This window comes from Impatiens glandulifera, chromosome 4, assembly GCF_907164915.1.
Source record: "Impatiens glandulifera chromosome 4, dImpGla2.1, whole genome shotgun sequence".
NCBI classification, from domain to species: Eukaryota; Viridiplantae; Streptophyta; class Magnoliopsida; order Ericales; family Balsaminaceae; genus Impatiens; species Impatiens glandulifera.
The window spans coordinates 8,619,961-8,645,136 of record NC_061865.1 but is presented as its reverse complement, the minus strand read 5'-3'; the positions used below and the strand labels follow the sequence as shown (position 1 = coordinate 8,645,136).

The window sequence follows — 25,176 nt, the reverse complement described above, 5'->3', positions numbered from 1 at the left end:
ATGACATAAATTATATATTTGATGATGATGTTGACTTTAATTATTATTACTATATATATATATATAATATTTAATATTTATTACTAATTAGTTAATTTTTATAGAATAAAATAAAATTATTTTTTAAATTAATATTAATATAAATTATTTTTTAGATAATATATAATAAGAAAATATATAGAAAAAAGAGAAGGTGAGAGAAAAAAAAAATATATAACGTGTATTATATATGTGGTACTAGTTGACTTTATATATTTATATTTATATTTATATTTATTCTTCATCTCTTTTATCTATTATTTTATTAATTAATTAAAATATTAAAATATTATTTATTTAAAAAAAATATATTATCATTATATATTAATACATTTTACTCTATATATATAAAATTTTCAATCCTCAAAATCACCGCTAAATAATTTTTAAATAACCCAAATATATATATAAAAAATAATGTTTAATTCAAAATTAGGAAGACTCAATCATCTAAATTTTCTCTATATATATATTCTTTTGTAATTAATTTTACATGAATATTTTTTTTTAATTATATAAAATATATATTGTCTTATTAATAATTTATATTTTTATATATATATATATATATATATAATAATAATAATAATATTTATCTTTCCTAAAATTATTACTAATTTTTTTTATAAACATTTATAGATGTTTGATATTGTATTTATTTCAATGTACATGTTGCAAAATACAATGAATTTGGACGTAGTTAATTGATTAAAACCAAATAATTTTTAATATTTCAATATGTATAGACTCTTCTTATTTATATATTGACTTTCTCTCTTCTCTCTTTTTCTATATACATTCACGAAAAACACACGAATAATTTATCTCTTATTCTGATGATGGAGAATTCAACAATCACAATTAAAATATATTTATATTTATATTTATATTTATATTTATATTTATATTTATATTTATATTTATATTTATATTTATATTTATATTTATATTTATATTTATATTTATATTTATATTTATATTTATATTTATATTTATATTTATATTTATATTTATATTTATATTTATATTTATATTTATTTTATCTATTATTTTATTAATTAATTAAAATATTAAAATAATATTTATTTAAAAAAAATATATTATCATTATATATTAATACATTTTACTCTGTATATAAAATTTTTAATCCTCAAAATCACCACTAAATCTGTAATTTTTAAATAACCCAAATATATATAAAAAAATAATGTTTAATTCAAATTAGTAAGACTCAATCATCTAAATTTTCTCTTAATATATATATATATATATTTTTGTAATTAATTTTACATAAATATTATTTTTCTTTTTAATTATATAAAATATATATTGTCTTATTATTAATTTATATTTATATATATATAATATTACATATTTATTTATTTTATATATAAATATTTATAATATATCTAAAAAGACTATATATATATATATATATAATAATAATAATAATATTTATCTTTCCTAAAATTATTACTAATTTTTTTATCTTTCAGTAACTTCCTAATTCTAATTCCTAATCCGAAGACGAAGAGACTCATTGATTAATATAAACATTTATAGATGTTTGATATTGTATTTGTTTCAATGTACATGTCGCAAAATACAATGAATTTGGATGTAGTTAATTGATTAAAACCAAATAATTTTTAATATTTTAATATGTATAGACTCTTCTTATTTATATATTAACTTTCTCTCTTCTCTCTTTTTCTATATACATTCACGAAGAACACACGGATAATTTATCTCTTATTCTGATGGAGAATTCAACCATCACAATTAAAATATATTTATATTTATATTTATATTTATATTTATATTTATATTTATATTTATATTTATATTTATATTTATATTTATATTTATTCTTTATCTCTTTTATCTATTATTTTATTAATTAATTAAAATATTAAAATAATATTTAATTAAAAAAAAATATTATCATTATATATTAATACATTTTACTCTGTATATAAAATTTTTAATCCTCAAAATCACCACTAAATCTGTAATTTTTAAATAACCCAAATATATATATAAAAAAAATAATGTTTAATTCAAAATTAGTAAGACTCAATCATCTAAATTTTCTCTTAAAATATATATATATATATATATATATATATATATATATATATATATATATATATTCTTTTGTAATTAATTTTACATAAATATTATTTTTCTTTTTAATTATATAAAAATATATTGTCTTATTATTAATTTATATTTATATATATATATAATATTACATATTTATTTATTTTATATATAAATATTTATAATATATCTAAAAAGACTATATATATATATATATATATATAATAATAATAATAATAATATTTATCTTTCCTAAAATTATTACTAATTTTTTTATCTTTCAGTATATAAAACCATTGAACTTATATATATAACTTCCTAATCCTAATCCGAAGAGACTCATTGATTAATATAAACATTTATAGATGTTTGATATTGTATTTGTTTCAATGTACATGTTGCAAAATACAATGAATTTGGATGTAGTTAATTGATTAAACCCAAATAATTTTTAATATTTCAATATGTATAGACTCTTCTTATTTATATATTGACTTTCTCTCTTCTCTCTTTTTCTATATATATTCACGAAAGAACAAAGATAATTTATCTCTTATTCTGATGGAGAATTCAACAATCATAAAGGGAGAAGATATCTACAATAGAGATGAATCATCGATTATGACCAACATGCTTTCCCTCCCAAATGATTTGGTGATCGACATCTTAGCTTCTCTATCTGCATCATCTCATTCTGATTTTCTTAGGGCAAAAACCGTGTATGAATAAACAAACACATATTTAATTATTTATCTTTTTTCTCTTGATAACGTTTAATTCTTTTTCTTAATTCTTGTAGCTGCAAGACCTTGAACGAATTAGGCGACAATGATTTTATATATCAAATCATGTCTTTAAAAGGTATAGAGTTAGTTCCGTGGAACAAAGATAAACAACAAATTCTATTAGAACGATGCATACAATGTCATAATTCAGAAGCCTTTTATAGACAAGGAATGGTAATTAAATTGTTGGATATGAATAATTATATATATATATATATATATATATTTATTTATATATATTTATATTAAGTGATTATATGTTTTAATTTATTTGTTTGTGAAGGTGGACTATTTTAGCGACAAAGGTACTAGTGTGGATTATTTACAAAAGGCGGCAAATTATGGACATGCGGGAGCACTCTATGTAATTGGAATTATCTCTCTTTTTGGAGATACAGAATCAAATAAAAAAGGGATTGAAATTCTAAACCAAAATAATCTTAAAGGAATATTATGGAAGTGTCGTAAAGAGATGGTTCTTTTCATATACATGTTATGGACGAATATCCCGACAATCATGAATAAAGATGTGGTTTGTTGTTTAAATCACAACAACTATCAAAAGAAGTGGAGATTTACGTGGCCAGTTGACGATGGTGATGATAATGTAGAATGCAAGGCATGCAAATGCGACAGGGAGCTTGATTATTTAATGTCTTCTCTTGGAATTGATCGTTGAATGTTTTTATCGATTTTTTTATTATTTTCTTATGAAAGAAAAACTAGCTTTAATTGTATTCTTATGTTTAATCTCAATAAAATAATTAGGTTGTTATATTTTGATGATTTTTATTTGACTTGTATTAATATGATTTTATTTTATCTAAAGTTAATATGCTACCATAACATTAGTGTTAGTGTGACTTAAGTTATAATAATATTATTTTTTAGTGAATAGCTTAATGTTATTTTATTAAACTATAGGTTAATAATATTTTTATTTTTTTAAATTATAATACGGACTTAATGATTTGTGGTCATTTAGTTATAAAGTTAAATCTAATTAGATTAAAGTGTTCGTATATATGAAAAATACATGCAAATATTTATATTATCTATTTCCATGTAATCATAAATATAAAAGATAACTACAACGGAATCTGTAAATAAAGCCTTGTTTGATGGAAAAGTTATTTGCATTTATAAATATATTATATTATTTTTATAAAAAATATACAAAAAAAAATTGATCATTCAAATAAACTAATATAGATTATTTAAGAGAATAATATTTTGTAAGTAAAATATATATTATTTGAAAGAAAAAATACTCTACATATATAACAATAAGATAGTTGTCCTTAATTCCAGTTTATGGATTAAACTAGTATTAATCACAAAAATTATAATTCAAGAATAACCTCAATCTGAACAAGTTTTAATCTTTAAAACGTGATCATGTGAGACGTCCTAGAAGAAACACTAAAAAAAATGAGACAGGAAGAATATGATAAAGTGAAAAGACAAAAAGAATATGATCAAATCAAAAGTTGAAAGAATATGAACATGAGAAATAAAATCAATAATAGAAAGGAATAAGAACGAGGAATATGATAAAGTGAAACAAAAATAAGTTTAAAAAATTGTTATTGATTTTAAAGTACATTTTTTAATTCAATCTTTAATAGAGAGCACATATTGAAAGTTTGTACAGATCATAACTTTATCTAACATAATTTTCGTTAATAATAGGGTAATTTAAGTGACAACAGTGGTTCTTAAGAAATAAAATATCACGGGTTAATTCTTTATTTAAAATGTTTAAGTAACTTAAGGGGAGAACCTGAGTTGAGGGACTTCAATTGTTAGTTGTAAACAAGCCTTTCTATATGTTGAAATTTTTTTAGTTGAGTTTCGAAAATGTGCAGGTAGTTCTACTCAAAGGTATAAATAAAATCGATAAAAGCGGTTTAGTGGCTACCTACATATAGTGGTTAAAATTTAAAAATTATTTAATTTGGTTAACAAGTTTAAACATTTCTCTTAATAATTTGACATTTTTTTCTTAATCAAGTTTTATGTATAATTATATTATCTTAATAATAATGATCCATAAACCAAAACCAACGAGTTGAAATTTTCCCAAACCAAAATACTTTAACCACATAGCCCAATTAGGGTTTAGGTTATGCTGAATCTCAATCATATTAATCTCAATCTTAACAAATCAAAACAAAAAGACTTTTAAAATTTTAAAATGAAGTGAAAGTAACACTTCATATATTATTCTTATATATATATATTGTTATGACACAATAAGGTTCCTCATACAATTTCAAATAAATCACATATTGAAAGGATATATAAAACTATTGTTTTGACACACAATAATAAGCTTCTCCTTTATTATATAGCTTCATATAGATATTTAGCTTTCATTTGTATGAAATGTCAGACTCGGGAAATCTGATTTTCTAAGTAGGATTCGACATTGTCGAGCCCACATAGTTCCTTAACAACCGGCATCAAGGCAGGAACTGGCAAGTGAAAATACGAGGAATCTGTTCTTTGCCTCCAAGACGATAACTGTTTTCTGGCTTCTTTAATGGCAGCCTTTGTTGCGAAATGAACTGATGCTGCTAGAAGTAGAGGTGGCTCTCCAGAAGCTGCAAAGTACAATAAGTGTAACATTTTTTATAGATTTTAAATGAATTGGAAAAAAGTAATTAATTACCTTTAGAAGAGAGAACACGGTTTTTATGATGATTGCTGTGTAGGATCTCAACATTGAACCGTTTTGGAATGGTGTCGATTGATGGGATCTTATAGGTCCAGGTGCTGTCTGAAATAACCAAACCTTCTGAATTCGTTAAATATTCTTCGCGCAAGTAGAAGCCAATTCCTTGTACAAACGCGCCTTCGATCTAAAAAAAGGAAACTCTTATGATTTCAGCAAAAATAGGTATTAGTTAAGGTTTTGATATGTAGTACCTGTCCCAAATCAACGGCTGGATTCAAGCTTTGTCCGCAGTCATAAATCATATCAGATTGAAGAATTCTTGTTTCTCCTGTCAATAGGTTTATTTCCACCTGCAACGCCAAGAACAACACCATTTTTCAAAAAAATAATTCAAATTAGGTCAATGACATTAAAAACGCGAAACAGAGACAACAAAAACTCAACCAGAAAACCAAATTACTTTATAAGGATCTCAATCAAGTTCATACCTCACTCACAGCAGCGCCATAATTAAGGTAGTCACCAGTTCCAGCAACAGGCACATAGTAAGCATTTGCTGCAAAGTTCACTGATTCAAGATGTCCCTATTTATACCATCAATGTAGTAAACAACAAAACTGTTATATACTTCTAAAAGTAATCGTTTGACAATTCAAATCTTTTATTTTCGATAACCCGCCCCCACATGACCTCATTTCAATCCAGTTGATTTCAATTAGAATCGAAATTGAGACCTTCAGGCAATAAGTCCCTTAGTCCAAGATTCTTGTTATTTGAACTACCAGGTGGGTTAGACAGTTGAAATCCTAACTACCTATATGCCTCCAAAAATGATAACAGTCTACGTTGGGGATAAAGGATATAGTCTTTTACATGCTATTCTAAGGTCTTCTCCTACACCCTCGATATACACGAGACAAGAAAATCAATTGACAGTTGAAATGCACATTATCTAAGCAACAAAATCATCAACATGAAAGCTATGTTGGAAAGAGCATACCGCAGTAATCAACGCCTCCCATTTCACAGAACCCGTTTGTTCCCATAATCTGTTCTTAATCGGCATCAGTCTTTCCACCAAAATATCGCAACAAAGTTTCACGGCAGCACAGCTCGACTCCGATGTAGTACTCCCAGCTGTAAAACCGCTTTGTACAAGACTCAGAGAATCCGTTTGTATGACTCGTATTTTATCCAAGAGGTTTTCATCATCATCATCTGCATTAGATAGGTTTGAACTAAGGGCAAATGCAGTCATTTGCTTTACTTTTGTCCAAAGCCCTTGACCCATTTCAATCCCTCCAACTTCTACAACGATAGAACCGTCCTGTAGGATACTAACTTTCCCGGGGATTGGGCTCACAGTAACCTCATAGATTATAGGCACTAGAGAGATAGCCCGCTTCCTCCAAGTATTATTCCCATTGAACTCCTTTATCATTTCGATCCTTTCGTCCAGATGTGAAGTAACCACCAATTTATCGTATATGAAGGGCAAAGTGTATTCATGAATCTCACCTGCAGTAACCCCATAGAAATTACGAAGACTATCGAAAGTGTGCATGTTTTTCTTCCTCACGTCATCAACTTCAATGGAAAGAGCAGATGCCACGTGTTCTATCACGGTTTCAGCAATAAACGATCCTTGGAGATCCCCCGGGGCCCGCATTGTCGATTTGGACGAAAGATTTGTCTTGCAAACCTTCATATCAAATGATAAAGCACCCCAATTATATTCTCTAAGTGGACCCATAATGTAGCGTGGAATAAGGGGGCTTATATCTATAGTGATCCCTGCATTAATTAATATGTCAAGATGAAGGGCAGTGATCTTCCCATTGGATTTGAATCCGACACAGTATGTAATCTTCATAGGATGTCTCCCTCCTATCATTATCATGTCGGTTTTTCGGTTGACATATATTCTGACAGGGCGCCGTAATTTGAATGCAGCAAGTGCACATGCAGTAGATACCTAAAAAATAATTAAATGCTTTAAAAATAAGTTTAATTTCATAAAAATAATCAAGTAAAACACAGTCACATTTCCAGTTACTAATTCCGAATAAACTAAGTGAGTTGATAATACAAGTGAGCATCATAAATTGTTCAAAGAACCAGATAGATACTCGAAAAAGCTTTAATATTTTAGCCTTTCCACCAAATACTCACAGGCATAGATCTTATAGCCTTTCCACCAAAGCCGCCTCCAAGTCTTCTTGTAATCACACGGACATTATGCTCAGGAACACCCAAGCAAATTGCAATGACAGAATGTAAATACTCTGGAGCCTGATCAGAACTGTAGACGACCATACAGTTGTCTTCATCTGGGATAGCAAGTGCACAATTTGTTTCCATGTAGAAATAGTATTGAGAAGGGAGTCTAATCTGGATGATGAAAGTTGAACAAGCAAGCAAAATAGAGAATGATGTGAAAAGTTGAAAGATTAAAAATATCTGAAAATGATTTGGATGTACCTCAGCATGGAGAATTTTATGATCAGCTTCACCCATTCCTTTCGAGAAGTCACCGATCTGCTTTGGATATATATTTGGCGGAACATCAAAAAAGCTAGACCTCTCAACTGCATCTTCAACTGTTAGAATTGGAGCCTCAAGATTCTCAAAGTCATAATCAACCATCGCACTGCTGGCTGCCATATTAGCATGCTTCTGTGTGTCTGACACCTATATATAGAGTTCATATCTTAAGTAAATGGACCAATAATATGATCTGTTTAAGAACTATAATGGATTTCCCATTTCATTTTGTTCACATTATGGATGGGGCATTAATAGTTAAAAATACTACATGAACGCCACACTAACTGCCACGTCAGCTTTGACTGCTGAGGCAGTAACACAGTGAGCTGCCAAAACCGAAATTGAAAGATTTGGAATCCCTATTATCTTACAACTTCCTATTCTCTTTTACACGATTTTGGTATTTATATACAATTTCAAAATTACCAAAAGCAATAATACTCAATAAGAGCAGATTCTCGGCTATTCCGTTCCTCATTGTTCTTATCTAGAATTATTTTCTTCTTAAATTGACCTCAATAAGACAAACTAAATATATCACGAAAAAAAGGATTCATGGAAATACCACAAGTGCAAGAGGTTGCCCAGCAGCCCTAGTGAGTTCATCTGCAAATAATGGCTCCAAACCAAAATCAGTCTTCACTCCTACATTCTCCCCACCAATTGGTATATCTTGGAAGGTAATAACATCCACAGGTAGAAACTCAGAAATAGTTTTGACACCCTTCACTCGTGCTAAAGGCTCTGTGCTATAAATAAATGCAGCATGAAGGCAGCTTGGTGGGGAAGGTATGTCATCAACATAGACAGCTTCACCTACAAAATTATCCAAAAAACATTGACAATATCAAACCTTTGTAGTGATTGAAAACTTCATTACTATGGAAAACGGTGAAATTAGGCCATATGATGTTTAGTTATCAAGGAGAGAAGAATATAGAACATAACAAGACAAGAGAAATTATGTCAATGATGGTGATAAGAATGTTGTTTTACATAACAAATCGTCTATTTACTTAACTATGTTACCAAGTAGCTAGAGAAGAGAAGAACAAGAATACAATAAAACAACAACCAGAAATTATATCATTTAGTGTTAAGAATGTACTTCTACATAATAGAAATTAAAAATGAAACTGGAACTCTACATAAAATTTAATCGACTATGTTGAATTGAGGTTTTAGCTTTGAAGGTCAATCATCTATGCATTTATTTTTGTTAAGGGAGATCTTAAAATGAAGACTTTGCTTTGAGGTGAGATTTAATGGTTATGTTTTTTAGTGTTATAATCTAGCTTCATGTCGAGGCCTTCTCCATCTTTTTCTTAAAACATGGTTTGTATTGCAAGAAGTCACTTTTGGAAATTCAATTATGTGGAAACTGATAAAATAATTGTAATTACGCTTAGTTTAATTTATCTTCAATGATTTCATTTTGCCCCCATGATAACTAAAGCAAGAAACAGCATTGACCGACAATATGTGCTATAAAAATCAAAAACTAATTGGCACAATAAAGCCATCTATCAATGAAAGACTACAAAAGTCAATGGTGAAAGCAACGAAAGAAAATAGTTTTAACCCAAAATCCCCAGACCATGTAAGAAACCAAGGGAAATCCCATTATTGAAGTAATAAAGAATGTAACAAAATGCTATGGGGTTTCAATAGAGTTCACAAATTGAGCAACTGTGACAAGGCTTTTAATGAATTCAGTAATCTTGTGTTGTTATTGAGATTTTATCCCTAAAATGATATGAAAGATAGCTTCACTTAGTATATAAAAGTTATAGGAAGGTAAAAGACTGATAGTGAATTGATACAGATGAACAGATCGAAAAACTAACCAGATGCTTGGATGGTAGCTCCAGTTTTTACAATAGGCTCCCCTACAGGATAATATTCCTTACTCGTTTCCACCACCTGGCTTCCAGATAAAAGCAATCCTGGATCTTCATTAATGTTGATTGTCTTCTCGAAATCATCACCAGCATTAATTAATGGATAAAGGAAGTCAAAAAGATAGCTAACAGCAAGGCTGCGCCTGTAAGCAGCATGTGTAGTACCGACTTCAGGAATAATACTACCTCTCAGCATTATAACAGCTTCCAATAGATCTTCTAGTTGTAAAGACTTCTTCCCAACTAAAAACTCCTCAATGTTTCTAACCCTTATAGCGTGTTCAACTCCATAAGCCCCGAAAGCCAATCGAATATTATTTATAGTTACTCCATTAGTGGTTTCAGAACGAGAAACTTCAGCTAAGAATGCGGCATTGATATATGCCAATGCATTTCCCAATGGCCGTGGCGATACCCGATAGGTTTCGAAAAAGACTTCGTTTCCAATTTTAGTATGCGGGATTCGAACACTCAAAAGCACACTCCCAAAGTCTAATGGAGGCCATGCCAGGAATTCTTCCAAAGAAACTGTCACGAATTTAGAATCCATCTGTATGTTCACTGTTGATCCGGCTCCGAGAAGTATGGTGGCGATATCTGAAGGAAAATGTTTTCTTTGAGCCATTACCAAATTCCCACCAATACTAGCCGAGTTTCGGACAAACCTAGTAGCAACTTTCTCCATGTGGTTCGCGATCTTTACAAACACCGATTCGCCTTCTCCCATTGCTTCGTTTTCCCTCTTAAGAGCTGAAATAGCTTCATAAATTGTTACAGCAGCTCCAATTTCAATCCCATTTTGATCCATTCTGATTACAGAAAGCTCGGGTATATACCTCAGATCAATATAGTTATGAAATGGGACAATTTCCTTGTAATAACCCATTCCAGTATTCCCCACAACTAATTTCACTCTTTCATCTTTTTCAGCCAAGATGGATATCAATGTAACCTGAAGTTCCGACAAACTAGTTGGTGTGTACCAAGATTGTCTCTTTAAAACCCCCAATTCATTCTTCAAGAACTGAGGGAAAACGTTAATCTGATTATCTCTGTCATAAAATGGTAGTTTATCAGCTTTCGGGTTACTACTATCTCCCTTTATCCAAAAGGAATTAAGACCTAAATCTTCCATATCAACATCAGAAGCAAATGATTTACAGGCATCAGCTATAGGTCTATAACCAGTACAACGACAGAGATTACTAGAGATAGACATTTCCGCTTCTGAAGCAGTGAGGTTAGAAAATCCCGAAGGAGGAGGATCATCATCCTCATGAGGACTGCTGTCTGCATTGAGAAGGGAGGAGAAAAGCGACATGCACATACCCGGAGTGCAAAACCCACATTGAGAAGCGTGAAATCCGGCGAATCGCTCGTGAATGGGGTGAAATCCATCTTTGGTATTCCCTAAACCTTCGCTTGTGATGATGGAACACTTATCGACGCTGCAAAGAAGTGTAAGGCATGAACTTACTGTGAAACTCTTAACTTGATCGTTGAAAATGTCGTATCTTGAGAGAAGAACTACACAAGCTCCACAACCACCTGTATATTTATGGAAACAACCCAATGAAGAAGATGATGAAGATGAAAAATGTATTTGCAGAAATAAATTGAAAAATTGAAAAACAAAATATTAAAAAAATATTTACTTAATAATAATAATTTTTAAAAGTAATGTATTAAGAAATAAATTAGTATCAAAAAAATATATTAGTATCGCAAAATTTAACATTATCCTCTTTTCTAGCCTAAGGACACTTAGGGTAAATATTCTACTTCCTAATATTCAGTATTCCACGTAATGTTTTGGTTTTGGTTTTCGAATTCGAATTTTTAATATATTATTTAATAAATTATACATAATTATTTAATTATATGAAATAAAATATATAATCAAATTCGATTTTCAGTTTTGTTTAGAGTTAAAAACTTGAAAAGCAAATCAAAATCGTATTTAAATTCAAATTTATTTAAATTATGTTCGAAAAAAAATTAAATTTGATTTATACAATCTAATAGTATGGTTCAGAATCAAATATTAAACCTCTTTAAGTTTAATAATAAAAATACATATTATTTTTTTAATTTTAGTGTCTTTTTTCTCAACTTATTGTATTCAAATTATTTTTTTATAAAAAAATATTTAAAAGAAAATTATTAAGTGTGTTTATTCAACTTATTGGTTCAACTTATTTATATATGAATCTAACTAATCTCACCTCAAAAAAAATTAGTTAGTTATAATTGATTTATAATATTTTAAATATTAAATATAAATTATAGTTTAATTATTTATTTATTTTAAATAATTTCAAATAACCTATTAGAAATGGAACTATTTTAACCAAAAATTTTACAAGCTCAAAGCCAAGAATAGAGATAATATGTGTTACCTTCGCCACAACCGAGTTTGACGCTCTTAAAACGAGTGTGACGACGCAAGAATTCGAGCAAAGTAATAGAAGGTTCAAAATCAGATACTTCAAATCTCTCACCATTAATCGCGAAAACTAGAGTTTCTCTCCCGATTTCTTGTGCCATCACAAATTCTCTATATCTATTTTGTTCAATACTTTAAGTTTCTTATAGACATTGCTTATAAAGTGATGCAAAGTAAAGAGTTCCGTGAATGAATTAAACTTTAACCAACACAATAAAATAAATGATGTATAAATTAGAGATCCAAATTTAAAGTTTACTCTAGACTCCATTTGTGACCATCATTTTTTTTTTTAAATTGTTTTAAATTAATTCAAAATTCAAAATATTTAGAAATTAGATACAAATTTAGAAAAAATAATGATTTTGTTGTTGTTGAAGAAAAAATCATTTATGATTAGACAATGACTTATTTGAAAATAATATCAAATAGCCTCTTGATTAAAAACTATTTTTAAATGAACCATAATAATTTAATAGCTTATACTAAATTAATATATGTTTTAGTAATATAAGCTAACTTATATTTAAAGAATAAATAATAGACAACATATCTTCCATGAGAATTATGGTTATTATCTTTATTTTAATTTAAAATATTTTTAATAAAAATTGAGAATTTATATTTTAAACTAAGATTATTTATTTGAATATAAACTAAGATTATTTATTTGGTTAATTCTAACTGTATGTATTCAAATCAAGCTGTTTTATTTAAAAGGATGAATGGAGCTAACTACTTTTATTTAAACAAAATAATAATTTTTCTAAATTATTATAATTATTTTTTTAAATAATTTAAGATCAAGCAAAATAATAGTGTAAACATGAAAATTTAACCTATCCTAATTTACAAATAATAATATTATTTATAATAATAAAATAATATTTTTAAATTTTAAATTCAAAATAATTCATAAAGAAATTAAAGATCAAATTAAAGTTAATTATTGTGATAATTAAACTCTAAATAAAAATCCAAAAATAATTTGAAATTAAAATATTGTATTTAGTTTACTCTAATTAAACCTAAGGGGGAGTTGAAATTATTTAAATATGATTTTAAACATAAATTATATATAATTTATAGTTTAAAATAATTAAATAAATACCCAAAATAAGAATAATGAACATACTTTTTATTGTGTTTTCAGAAATATTTTTTTGTAAAATTTTTGGTGAAGAAAAATGCAAGAAATGGATTAAAATTCGAATTCAAATAACCATTTTATAAAAATTAAAACTGATAATCTGGTGTCGCCGAAATTATATTTAATTATTGCAGCCAGAATATCAGCCATCAGATCAATGTTGGATTTTCATCCGGCGCCCAAGAATCAGCTACGCACTCCGCTGTAACGGAGCACGCGTGCGCCCGATCCACACGGAAACAACTAACGGAACGCTAACGCCTGAGCCCAGACACCCAGACGCAAACGGAATGCCACGAAACGCCAACAGTGCGTTTTGGACTAATCAAAACGGTGTCGTTTTGATCGTCTTCTTCGCGAATTCCTGTACGCGAATTTCGGCAATTTTCCAAAAGGAATAACTCTATCATTTCTCCACCTTATCCCTTCATTTTTTCTTCCACTTATTTGCCTTATCCTCACCATCATTAGTCATATACCTAGAATCGACACATTACCATAGAACTAGACTATATAATTATGGATAAAACTTCAAGTGATCAAATTGAAGTTGAATTGAGCTCCATCAACCGACCTAACTAGGGTATAAATACTTCCCAACTATCCTTCTTCTAAATCATCAAACAAACATCACACATTATGACATAAATCAAAACATTCAAATTTCGCCAACAACTGGTTTTTGTAAAAATCATCTTCGACGATCTTGGTTTTGGAAAAGCTTTTAATACATCCTTGGAGTGTTCTTCAACTGATAGTAAGCATCCATAACCTTTGTAATTCGATTTGTAGTTGAAAATTAGACTTTTCTAAGTTTGATCGGTTTGATCTGTTCTAGGGTTCAATTGTATGATTTATTTGTTTAGAATCAATCCTTAAATGTTAGATGAACTTTCTGTTGAAAGAGATTTGATTAAATCAACCTTAAACTAAACAAACGAAAAATTGAATTGAAATTCTGGATTTTTTAAAATTCATGTTCTTGAGCTTTAATCTTGATTTTGACTCAAATAGTTGTTAAACATGTATGTAAACATGTTAGGATGATTTCTATATCATTGTAACATTATCCCGATCATGTTTGATCCAACTGAAATTTTGAAAAAAAAAGAGTTTGAATTTCATCTTAAAAAATTGTTACAGTGATGCTATAATGTTTTTGTTTTGGCTGTGTTCAACTATATTTATCATTTCAAAGCTAATGTAACAAAAATTAGACATTGAAACGGCCTAATTCAAAAGATCCCAAATTTTGACCTACAAACAATTTTTAGAAATTAATCTTTGTATAGATCGATTGATCATGATTAAGGTTAGGGTTTTTGATCTCAACAATCATATGAGTCGACTGTAACTTACCGATCATGATTCCATGATCTATATCAAAAGTTATAACACCTATAATTCTTGACCAATTCAAGAACACTCGGTCCCTGACAACCGAGTTCTGTAGGATCGGGACCGAGAAATAGGACCGAGAATCTTCGGTCCGGACCAAGACCAAGGACCGATGTTTTTAAGTTATGACTAAGACCGATGACCGGTGTTCTAAGCTAGGACCGAGACTTAAGACCAGTGTTCTTGAGTAAGGACCGAGGAATCCAACCGAGGTTTATAACCTCAGACCGAAAGGTTTGACCTAGGATCGAGCCTCCTAGACATTGGATCGAACAGCCTGAGTTTAGGACCGACCTTCCTGAACCCTAGGATCGATCCCTCTAGTCCCTCGACCGAGCAATCCGAGTTCAAGACCAAGCATCTCGAACTTAGGACCAAACCCTCCCAGACCTAGGACCGAACAACCTAAGTTTAGGACCAACCCTCCTAAACCCTAGGATTGAACCCTCTAGTCCCTCGACCGAGTAGTCCGAGTTTGAGACTAAACCTCTCGAACCTAGGACCGAGTCCTCCAGTCCCTCGACCGAGTAGTCCGAGTTTGAGACCGAGCTTCTCGAACCTAGGACCGAGTCCTCCGGTCCCTCGACCAAGTAGTCTGAGTTCGAGATCAAGCCTCTTGAACCTAGGGCCGAACCCTCCCAAACCTAGGACCGAACATCATGTGTTCAGGAGCAACCTTCTTGAACACCATGACCGAGCCCTCCGGTCTCTTGACCGAGTAGTCTGAGTTCGAGACCGATCTTCTCGAACCTAAGACCGAACCCCAAACCCATGGACCTATGCTCCCAAGCCTTAATCCATACCACCTTGGTCTAGACCGAGCCCAAGCCCAGATCACCAAAATCGGACTTAGACCCTAAACTCTGGTCTTAAGGCATGTTTGATTCCACTTTTCAAAATCCAAAATTATTTTTGTAATTTTAGAACCCCAATCCATTTTCAAATAATTCTGAAAGGTCATAAAATGATATTTAAATATTTTCGGGATATTTCCTAAACAAATATTTTGGCTAAGGCCCTATTTGAAATTTATTTTTAAATTTTAACACTTTTCTGATATTTTTTAGGAGTTTTACTTAGTGTTATATTAATGCAATCGCAAGTACACCCTTCTAAATAATTTTGTACAATTATTTGCGTAATCTAAGCCGATCTTTTTCTAGGACCCCAGACTATTAATTAAAGAAAATAAATGTTATAAATAAATCTTGAAATAGCCAGACTTTTGTTTATATTAAAAATAAAATCGTCTTTCGACGGGCGTAAAGGACATAGCGCGAAAGTTCTTTCTCGAGCGTAACCAAAATACGAACCCCTTATAGACACTCTAGTATAAAATATGTTAATACACATACATTTTTACTAATTTTTCTAAAAAATTTGGCGACTCTGTTTTTAAATAAATAATCTTTTAAATTAGTTATGTTTAATTAATTTAAACCGAGTTTTGGTTAAATTATTATTTGACCCCCAAATTATTAAAATTTGAAAACAATAATAATTATTTTTATATAATTAATTTCTAAAGCTCCCAAATATATTTTAATTTTTTTTAAAATGATGTTTTCTTTTAAAAGACGTTTATTGTCACGTAAACCAATGTTAAAACGCATCGAAACTCGAGGTATCCCGCGATCCCTCGTATTGTAATGTGTCACTCGTGATAAGCGCAGGCTTACAAATATCATAGTGGTTTATAAGCATTTACTTAAATATTAATCTTTTTCAAAAATATATTAGAGTTTACCTTTTTTTTAAAGAATAAAAATAGACAATATATCTACTTAATTAACTATGCTTTATAAGTGCTGAATACTTGAATCGTTGAAAGAATAGACAACTTACCTATTAGTGTGGAGTTGATATTGACATATTTTAACTAAACCACTTATTACTCACTAACCATAAAATTAATTATATTTTTATATTGTATAAAATAATTAGTGTTTTTCAAATTAATAGGCGGTTAAAAAAAACAAAAACCTAACCGAACTGGTAATTTATCGATTTCATTTTATCGGTTAATCGGTTCTAACGATTCCGACCGGTTAAACGTTCGTTTTTTTGTTAACTATTTTTCTAGCAGTTTACTAATAATTTAATCATATATTTATATTAATTATTTTATAAATATTAAATATATTTTAAATATATTTAATAATCTATATATATATATTAGTTATTTTTATCTCCTCTTCTAGTCTAGCGGCAAAAAGAGGTGGATACCAACTCTAAGTTCCTGGGTTCGAGCCCGTCGGGCGGCAAGTTTTGCGCATGATTAAGTGTGTTTGCGGACTACATACTTAATCCGTTGTCCCATTTTTTTTTAGTATAATTTTTTTTTTTAATTTATATAGGTATTAATTTAAAAAAAAGATTCTTAAAATATATTATATTGTTATAATATGACGACACAAACAAACAAGAATTTTGAAAAAATATTATTTAATAAATTTAATACTTAATTTAAAAAGTTAAATTATTAATTCTCAGTTAAATACAATTAACCGATCGAAACCAGTAGAATTGTAAAACCAGAACTGGTAAAATCGATATTAATACCCGTTGGTTAACCGATTTGTAAAATAAGAGATAAAACCGAACTTAACTAGAACCGATTAAATGGTTGAACCCCTAATTATAATATAAAATATTATTGTCTCATACTAAATTGAAAATAGTTAAAAGATAAAAAAATATTAAATTTTTATTAAAAAAAATTTAAATTAAAATAAAGATTATTGTGATAAATTTTTAATAAAATAAATTTTAATTAAAAATATTAAATATATATAATTAAATTTAAATTTAAATTTCAAATAGTTGGAATATTATATTGATTTTTGTGTTGAAGACGTATATTATGTAGATGTTAAATTGTATTAATAAATTAGATTGGGTTTATTTTAAAATTGTTTTTGGTCTGTACATGGATTTCAGATTATAAAATGTTGATAATTCTTTAAATGTAAATGTAGATATATATTTTTATTTTATAAAGAGTCCCAACTAGATATAAATCTAGATAAGATAATATTGTGAAATATAACTTAATTAATTAAATATATATATTTAATTCATATACAATTCATTAACATGATGTAAAAATTATCACAATATATGATTTATAGAAACAGTGATAATTAAACACTTATATAATAATAATACTTTGGTTTAATTTAAAGAGAATTGAAATAAATAAATAAAGATCTTGAAGACGTTATTGATGAAAATTAAACTCTAAATATTTAGTTTTTAGGTAAAATTATTCGCATATATATATATAATGAGTTTAAATAATACAATTTATTTTTAAAGAAAAATAATTCTAAATTAGATTAAACCGGAACTCACAAATTATTAGTTTATTTAAATTTAAAAGCTATAAATTTTTAATACATTTATGCGTGTAAAATACTAGCTACTTTAATTAAGCAGTTTTACCTAACTATGAAATATTAAAATATATCAACTTAGTTACGTGAAAGCTAACACATCTTAGCATCTAGTAATTAAATATTATTTTATTATTATATTAAAAAAAATCAAAATTAAAAGAAATATGAACATGTGAAATAAGATAAAATCAAAACTAGAAATGAATAAAAAAAATCAGGAATATGATAAAAGTGAAGCTTAACAAAAAGAAAAGTTTAAAATAAATTGTTATTATTTATAAAGTAACACTTTTGAATTCAATTTTTCAATAATTAGAGGCACCGTGTTAAAATTATACGGAGTTCAAATCAGAATTCTACCCAACATCTTTAAAAGAAATTAAAATACAGTTTCAATTTCTACTTACTCGATTTGGGGTCGGGCTAATTTCTAACATAATTAAATATAAATAAATTGTTGTTGTAAATAGGCTTGTAGGATGGAATTCCATTTTAGTTAGTTTCGAAATGTATGTTCATTTAGTTCTGCTCAAGGGTGTAAATAAAATCGAATGATTGACATGTTAGGTAACTCAGTTTAGTGGCGGTCGAACTGTCAAACCGATATATACGGTTAAACATCTTTAAAATAATATCAAATAAAGTAATAACCTCGCTTAAGTAGTAAATTTCGTCGGTTCCAACTTGAACAAATATTGTAAAGTAATATTCTCGCTAAAAGCATAAGATAATAAAAAATAAAAAAGTCATTAAGGTTCAAATAATATATAAAATAATAATGTCAAAATTATATATATATATATATATATATATATATATATTATATGAGTTACAAAATTCAATTCTTTTAAAAATATGAATATACAATAACTTGTTTCTTCTTTCCACAAAGTTAAAATTAAACTCATTCTTAACTTTTTATAAAGTATAAATAACTCACTGTATATTTTTGTATTGTAATAAGTAATTGTTTGAAATGCTTCCTTTGGTGGCACACGGGATGACATTGCTATGGTCCGGTTTAGGATCAGTCCCTTCATTAATGTTCATTACCGATGTATTTGGTGCAAATTTTTATATGCATAAATTTAGTTTTTATATATAATTAATCATAACAAAAGTGATTTTAAATCAAATATATTACATGTAAAACTTCGATAAATAATAAATATTACTTTATCGATAAAGTAATAAAATATTATTATATCGATAAATAATAAATTCAGTAAAGTAATATTTTTTCTCGGTTCGAATGATATTACTTTAAAGAGGTTTAATTGTAATTGTTAATTTTTTTTTGAAAAATGTTAACTTTTATTAAAAAGAACGCAAGATGAATTCAAGCGTTATAAAAGGGAATAAAAAAAAAACAAAACAATAAATTAGAAAACAACATAAGAATTTTAAATGCCAATAAGATCAAAAATTCTCATCTTGTACAAGTCCCTCTTTTTCGGACGCGTGTAATATAAATCCTTTGAAACATTCGTATCCATAACTTTTCCCTTCGAAAACTCATACATTTCTTTCTTTCCATATTGTCTATCACATAATGAGAGAAATTGGTTTTCAGTCGTCCACGATTTTGTTGCTAAAACACAATTCAATCAATTTGACCTAGAAGTCAACAACTTTTGATGGTGTATCCATTGAAATTGAAGGAGGTTCTGCAAAAGAGCTCACATGCTCTTGGCAAGGTCACAATGAAGAAGAATGTGATCAATGGATTTTTCACTCTTGAAACAAATGTTGCATCTGCTAGCGAGATAAAATCTTTCATTTTTCAGTTTGTTAAATGTCAAGACTTCTCCATTGATAGTTTTCCAACCAAAACAAAGAGTTTTGATAGAATTTTTTATTTCCACATCTCTTTCCAAGGAAACCGGAATAAAGTTTTTTAGAGAGACGCATTATAAATGTAGCTAGTTTTAAAATTGGAAGAGTCGGACAGAGAAAACTTGTCGTTAGTCTTTATGTCAATCGAAACGTTGGTAATAGCATTTATGAGGAGATATCGTCTCCCCTCCTCTTCGGTAGAAAGTCGTATATTTAAAGGAATTCTCCAAACAATTTAGTTAGATGTGAGACGAAAACAGTCTACCACTTTAGCCTCCTTTTTACTAGAAATCTCAAAAAGATCCCGATAAGAGTCTAACAATTTTTTGTTGGGGTGCCACGAATCATTCCAAAAATCATTTTTCTTACCATTACCAACCGTAAAAATGAGAAGGGATTGGAGAATCTCTCATTTTATAGATACGGCCCCATAGGCTTTTACCCATAAATTTTCTCTTGGAAAGAGACATCCATTCTTTATCTCGAAGTATGTACTTTGCGATGATTGCTTTCTTCTATATACTTGTGTTTTCATTGAGAAATCTCCACCACCATTTACAGAGGAGCGACATGTTGAAAAGGGAGAAGTCCTTGATTCCGAGTCCTCCGTCAACAACGTCAAGCTTCGTTGTGTTCTATCTCACCAAATGAGTGATTTTAGATGAGTTAGAGTTGCCCCAAAGGAAAAAAATCCTAATGATTGTGTTCATTCTCACTAGTTAAAAAGGGACATTTACTAATAGAATTTACCGAGAGTTTTATAAAACTCTTGGTATTGGTCCCGAGAGAAAGAAATCTTTCTTTATTCAAAATAGATTCTGAGAGGTGTGTAAAACCTTCGGTGATATGAATTTTCACCGAAAGTTTTTCATAAAACTTTCGAATTTGACTAACCCCAGTTTTTCATAAAACTTTCGAATTTGGCTAACCCCCAAAAACGGAAAAAAATTCTAAGTATTGGGTTAGGGGTAATTGCGAAGGTTTTTATAAAACCTTCGATTTTGACTCTTCCTAAAAAAACAGAAAATAATTCTAAGTGTGGGGAAGAGGGTAATTGCGAAGGTTTTTCAAAAAACCTTAGATTTTTACCCTTCCCAAAAAAATAGAAAATAATTCAAAGTGTTGGGAATTGGGTAATTGTGAAGGTTTTCCATAAAACCTTCGATTTTGACCATTCCCAAAAAAATAGAAAATAATTCAAAGTGTTGGGAATTGGGTAATTGTGAAGGTTTTCTATAAAACCTTCGGTTTTGACTCTTCCTAAAAAAAAACATAAAATAATTCTGTGTTGGGAAGGGGGTAATTGTGAAAGTTTTTCAAAAAATCTTCAATTTTGACTCTTCCCAAAAAAATATGGGTAATTGCGAAGATTTTATGGGTCAAAAAAATATGGGTATTTCTGATTTTAATTAGTTCTTCAAAAACTCTCGGTTGAAACCTTACTAATTAAAATCAGATCCCCTTTTCTTTTTCTGGTTCTTCCAACTACCTCTCTCTCTCTCGCCACTAGATTTAGTGTGTTTTTTTATAATTTTGATTAGTATATGTTAGATTTAGGATTGATTTTTTTTATTTTGGTTAGTATATGTTAGATGTAGGGTTTATTTTGTTTGAATTTTGGTTAGATTCATATATGTTTAGGTTTGAATTTTGGTTAGATTCATTTATGTTAGATTTATGTTTGATTTTTGTTTGAATTTTGGTTAAATTCAAATATGTGTTAGGTCGTTGTATTAATTAGGATTTCATTTTGATTTTGGTTAGATTCATATATGTACGAAGAATAGGGAAATAAATAGAAGCCCAATTATTTAATGATATGCATTTAGGATAGATGATTGGAGGAGTATACGAAGAACACCAAAGAGACTACACAAGTCATTCCAGAACCTGCTTGCATAAGTAGATCACCTTACGATCCGAGGAGAGTCTTCCAGAGACAGTATATGTCGTGGACCCGATAGCTACTACTGACCCAGTAGGTGTTACACATGAGAAGGATGAGGTTGAAGAGTTTACTGAGAGTACGTTTACTGAGTTGGAGGATCATGTGGAGAATCGTCAGAGTGGTAAAAATTCTCAACGATCCACTGATCGGTTGTTGGATGAGAATGAACAGTTAAAAGCGGATGCGAGACACATGGCGTTAACAATGGAGCAAATTCAAATGAGGGATATGGAAAGAGCGCAAATGATTAGTGAAATGCAAGCGGAGATGGTGCAAATGACGCAAAGAATGGAGAAATATGAACAACAGATTGAATTTTTAATGTGGTAGCATCAACCCCCTCCTCCCCTAACTAGTTAGTACATTATTGTTTTTGAACAATTGTAAACGTTTTGGTTCGACTGATAACATGTTTATGGATGATTGTGTATGTTTTGTTTTGACTGATAACAGGTTGTTTGGATGATTGTATTTGGTTTAGAATTTTGGAATTATAATGATATTTTGGTTTATGAATGTTATTGTATATGTATTGGTTTGGCTGAACATGTTTTAGTTGCGCACAAAACGATCGACCTATTTGAGATATTTATAGACCGAGAGTAATTTGAAAAACTGAAAATAATTCTAAGTGTTGGGAATGAGTAATTACGAAGGTTTTTCAATAAACCTTCGGTTTTGACTCTTCCAAAAAAAAACTGAAAATAATTCTAAGTGTTTGGAAGGGGTAATTGCGAAAAAATATAAAAAAAAACCTTCGGTTTTGACTCTTCCCAAAAAAATGAAAATAATTCTAAGTGTTGGGAAGAGGTAATTGCGAAGGTTTTTCAATAAACCTTCGGTTTTGACTCTTCAAAAAAAACTGAAAATAATTCTAAGTGTTGGGAAAAGATAATTGCTAAGGTTTTTCAATAAACATTCGATTTTGACTTTATCCAAAAAAACTGAAAATAATTCTAAGTGTTGGGAAGGGGTAATTGCGAAGGTTTTTCAATAAACCTTCGGTTTTGACTCTTCCCAAAAAAAACTAAAAATAATTCTAAGTGTTGGGAAGGGGTAATTGCGAAGGTTTTCAATAAACTTTCGGTTTTGACTCTTCCCAAAAAAACTAAAAATAATTTTAAGTGTTGGGAATGAGTAATTGCGAAGGTTTTTCAATAAATCTTCAGTTTTAACTCTTCAAAAAAACATAAAATAATTCTAAGTGTTGGGAAGGGTAATTGCGATTTTTTTTTAATAAACCTTCGATTTTGACTCTTCCCCAAAAATAATTTGTTTAAGGTGAGTACCGAGAGATATTTGAAAATCTCATGGTTTTGAATGTAGGTACAGAAAGTTAATTGATTAGTTTTTGGTATTCACCCCCTATTTTATTTGATTTTTCACTTTTTAGTTTGTCTAAACTCCTAAGCACATCAAGTGTGTGTTATTTTTTAAGAATAAGGATTGTGTTTAATGTTATAAATGTATATGATTGTGTTTGATTATATAAAGAAGTGTATATGTATGTTTTTGTGTTTGATGATAATAAGAATATGTGTAAAATTTGATTATAAGGACGTGTTGGGATTGTGTAATGTTTTAAGGATATCAAATGTGTTAAATTAATGTTGTTCAAGATTATTAGAAAGTGAAGCACCAATTAATTTAATAATTTATGAAGTGATAATACCGAGAGATATACTATTAACTTTCGGTATTATACTTTTATACCGAAAGATGTTTATAAATCTTTCGGTATTACTATTTCATAATTTGTTAATTAGTTGGTGTTTCACTTTCTAATCTAAACTCCTAACTAAGCTAATTAAGTGTGTGTTAATTTTTAAGAATAAGGATTGTGTTTAATGTTATAAATACATATGATTGTGTTTGATTATAAAGAAGTATATATGTATGTTTGTGTTTGATGATAATAAGGATGTGTGTAAAGTTTGATTATAAGGATGTGTTGATATTGTGTAATGGTTTAAGGATATCAAATGTGTTAAATTGATGTTGTTCAAGGTTATTAAAAAGTGAACACCAATTAATTTAACAATTTATAAAGTGGTAATACCGAGAGATTTAAGCATGTCATTCGGTAATAATCTTCAAAACCGAGAGATATACACAAATCTCTCGGTTTTCTCTATTTAAACTAATTGTGTCATTTGTCAAAACCGAGAGATTTAGAAATATCTCTCGGAATTTAGAAAATGATCAAAACTAAGAGATATGTCTACATCTCTCGGAATTAAGTAATTGATCAAAACCGAGAGTTATATGAAAACTCTCGGAATTAAGTAATTGATCAAAACCGAGAGTTATATGAAAACTCTTGATAATGACCCGTTTAAATAAAAAAAACTTCTTTCTTCCCGATTCTTTTTGCCCCGCTTTCACTCCTCTCTCTCCCCGATTCTTTCTGCCCGCGTCGCCCACCCGCCAACGATTGAAGATGACTCCGCCGCCATCCGATTGAAGACGACGCCATTGTTGATTGAAGACTGAAGCTGCCTCCTGCCACCGCCGCCATCCGATTGAAGCTCCTACCGTCGTCGCGCCTTCGCCTGCATTTCAAGGTTAGATTTATGGTTATTGAGTTTGATTTAGGTTATATTAGGCTAGATTTATGGTTAATATGTTATATATTGAGTTTGATTTAGGTTATATTAGGTTTGATTTAAGTTATATTTATGTAATTAATATGTTAGATATTTGGTTTGATTTATGTTTGATTAGGTTTGATTTATGTTAGATTTGGTTTGATATATATTAGATTTGGTTTGATTAATGTTAGATTAGGTTTGAATGGTTTTGATTTAGGTTTTAAGGATGTAATTAATATGTTAGATATTTGGTTTGATTTATGTTAGATTTGGTTTGATTAATGTTGGAATTGGTTTGATTAATGTTAGGTTTAGGTTATAAGGATGTAATTAATATGTTAGATATTTGGTTTG

General features: G+C 29.0%; 2 protein-coding genes across 2 annotated transcripts; one reads left to right on the top strand and one right to left on the bottom strand.

Moving 5' to 3' along the window:
- The first annotated feature begins 2,703 nt into the window (after window positions 1-2,703).
- On the top strand, window positions 2,704-3,606 carry LOC124934651 (putative F-box protein At1g67623). Its single transcript, XM_047475172.1, has 3 exons — window positions 2,704-2,861; window positions 2,942-3,101; window positions 3,211-3,606. The coding sequence occupies exons 1-3, from the start codon at window positions 2,704-2,706 to the stop codon at window positions 3,604-3,606; spliced, it is 714 nt and encodes a 237-aa protein (XP_047331128.1).
- Window positions 3,607-5,232: 1,626 nt separating this feature from the next.
- Window positions 5,233-11,601, bottom strand: LOC124933786 (abscisic-aldehyde oxidase-like). The gene is made up of 9 exons (XM_047474230.1): window positions 10,002-11,601; window positions 8,720-8,970; window positions 8,089-8,298; window positions 7,780-7,998; window positions 6,608-7,582; window positions 6,096-6,191; window positions 5,859-5,957; window positions 5,602-5,791; window positions 5,233-5,533 (listed from the first exon to the last, which is right to left on the bottom strand). Exons 1-9 carry the CDS (start codon window positions 11,380-11,382, stop codon window positions 5,319-5,321), a joined length of 3,636 nt encoding a protein of 1,211 aa, XP_047330186.1. The 5' UTR covers window positions 11,383-11,601; the 3' UTR covers window positions 5,233-5,318.
- Window positions 11,602-25,176: the final 13,575 nt, after the last annotated feature.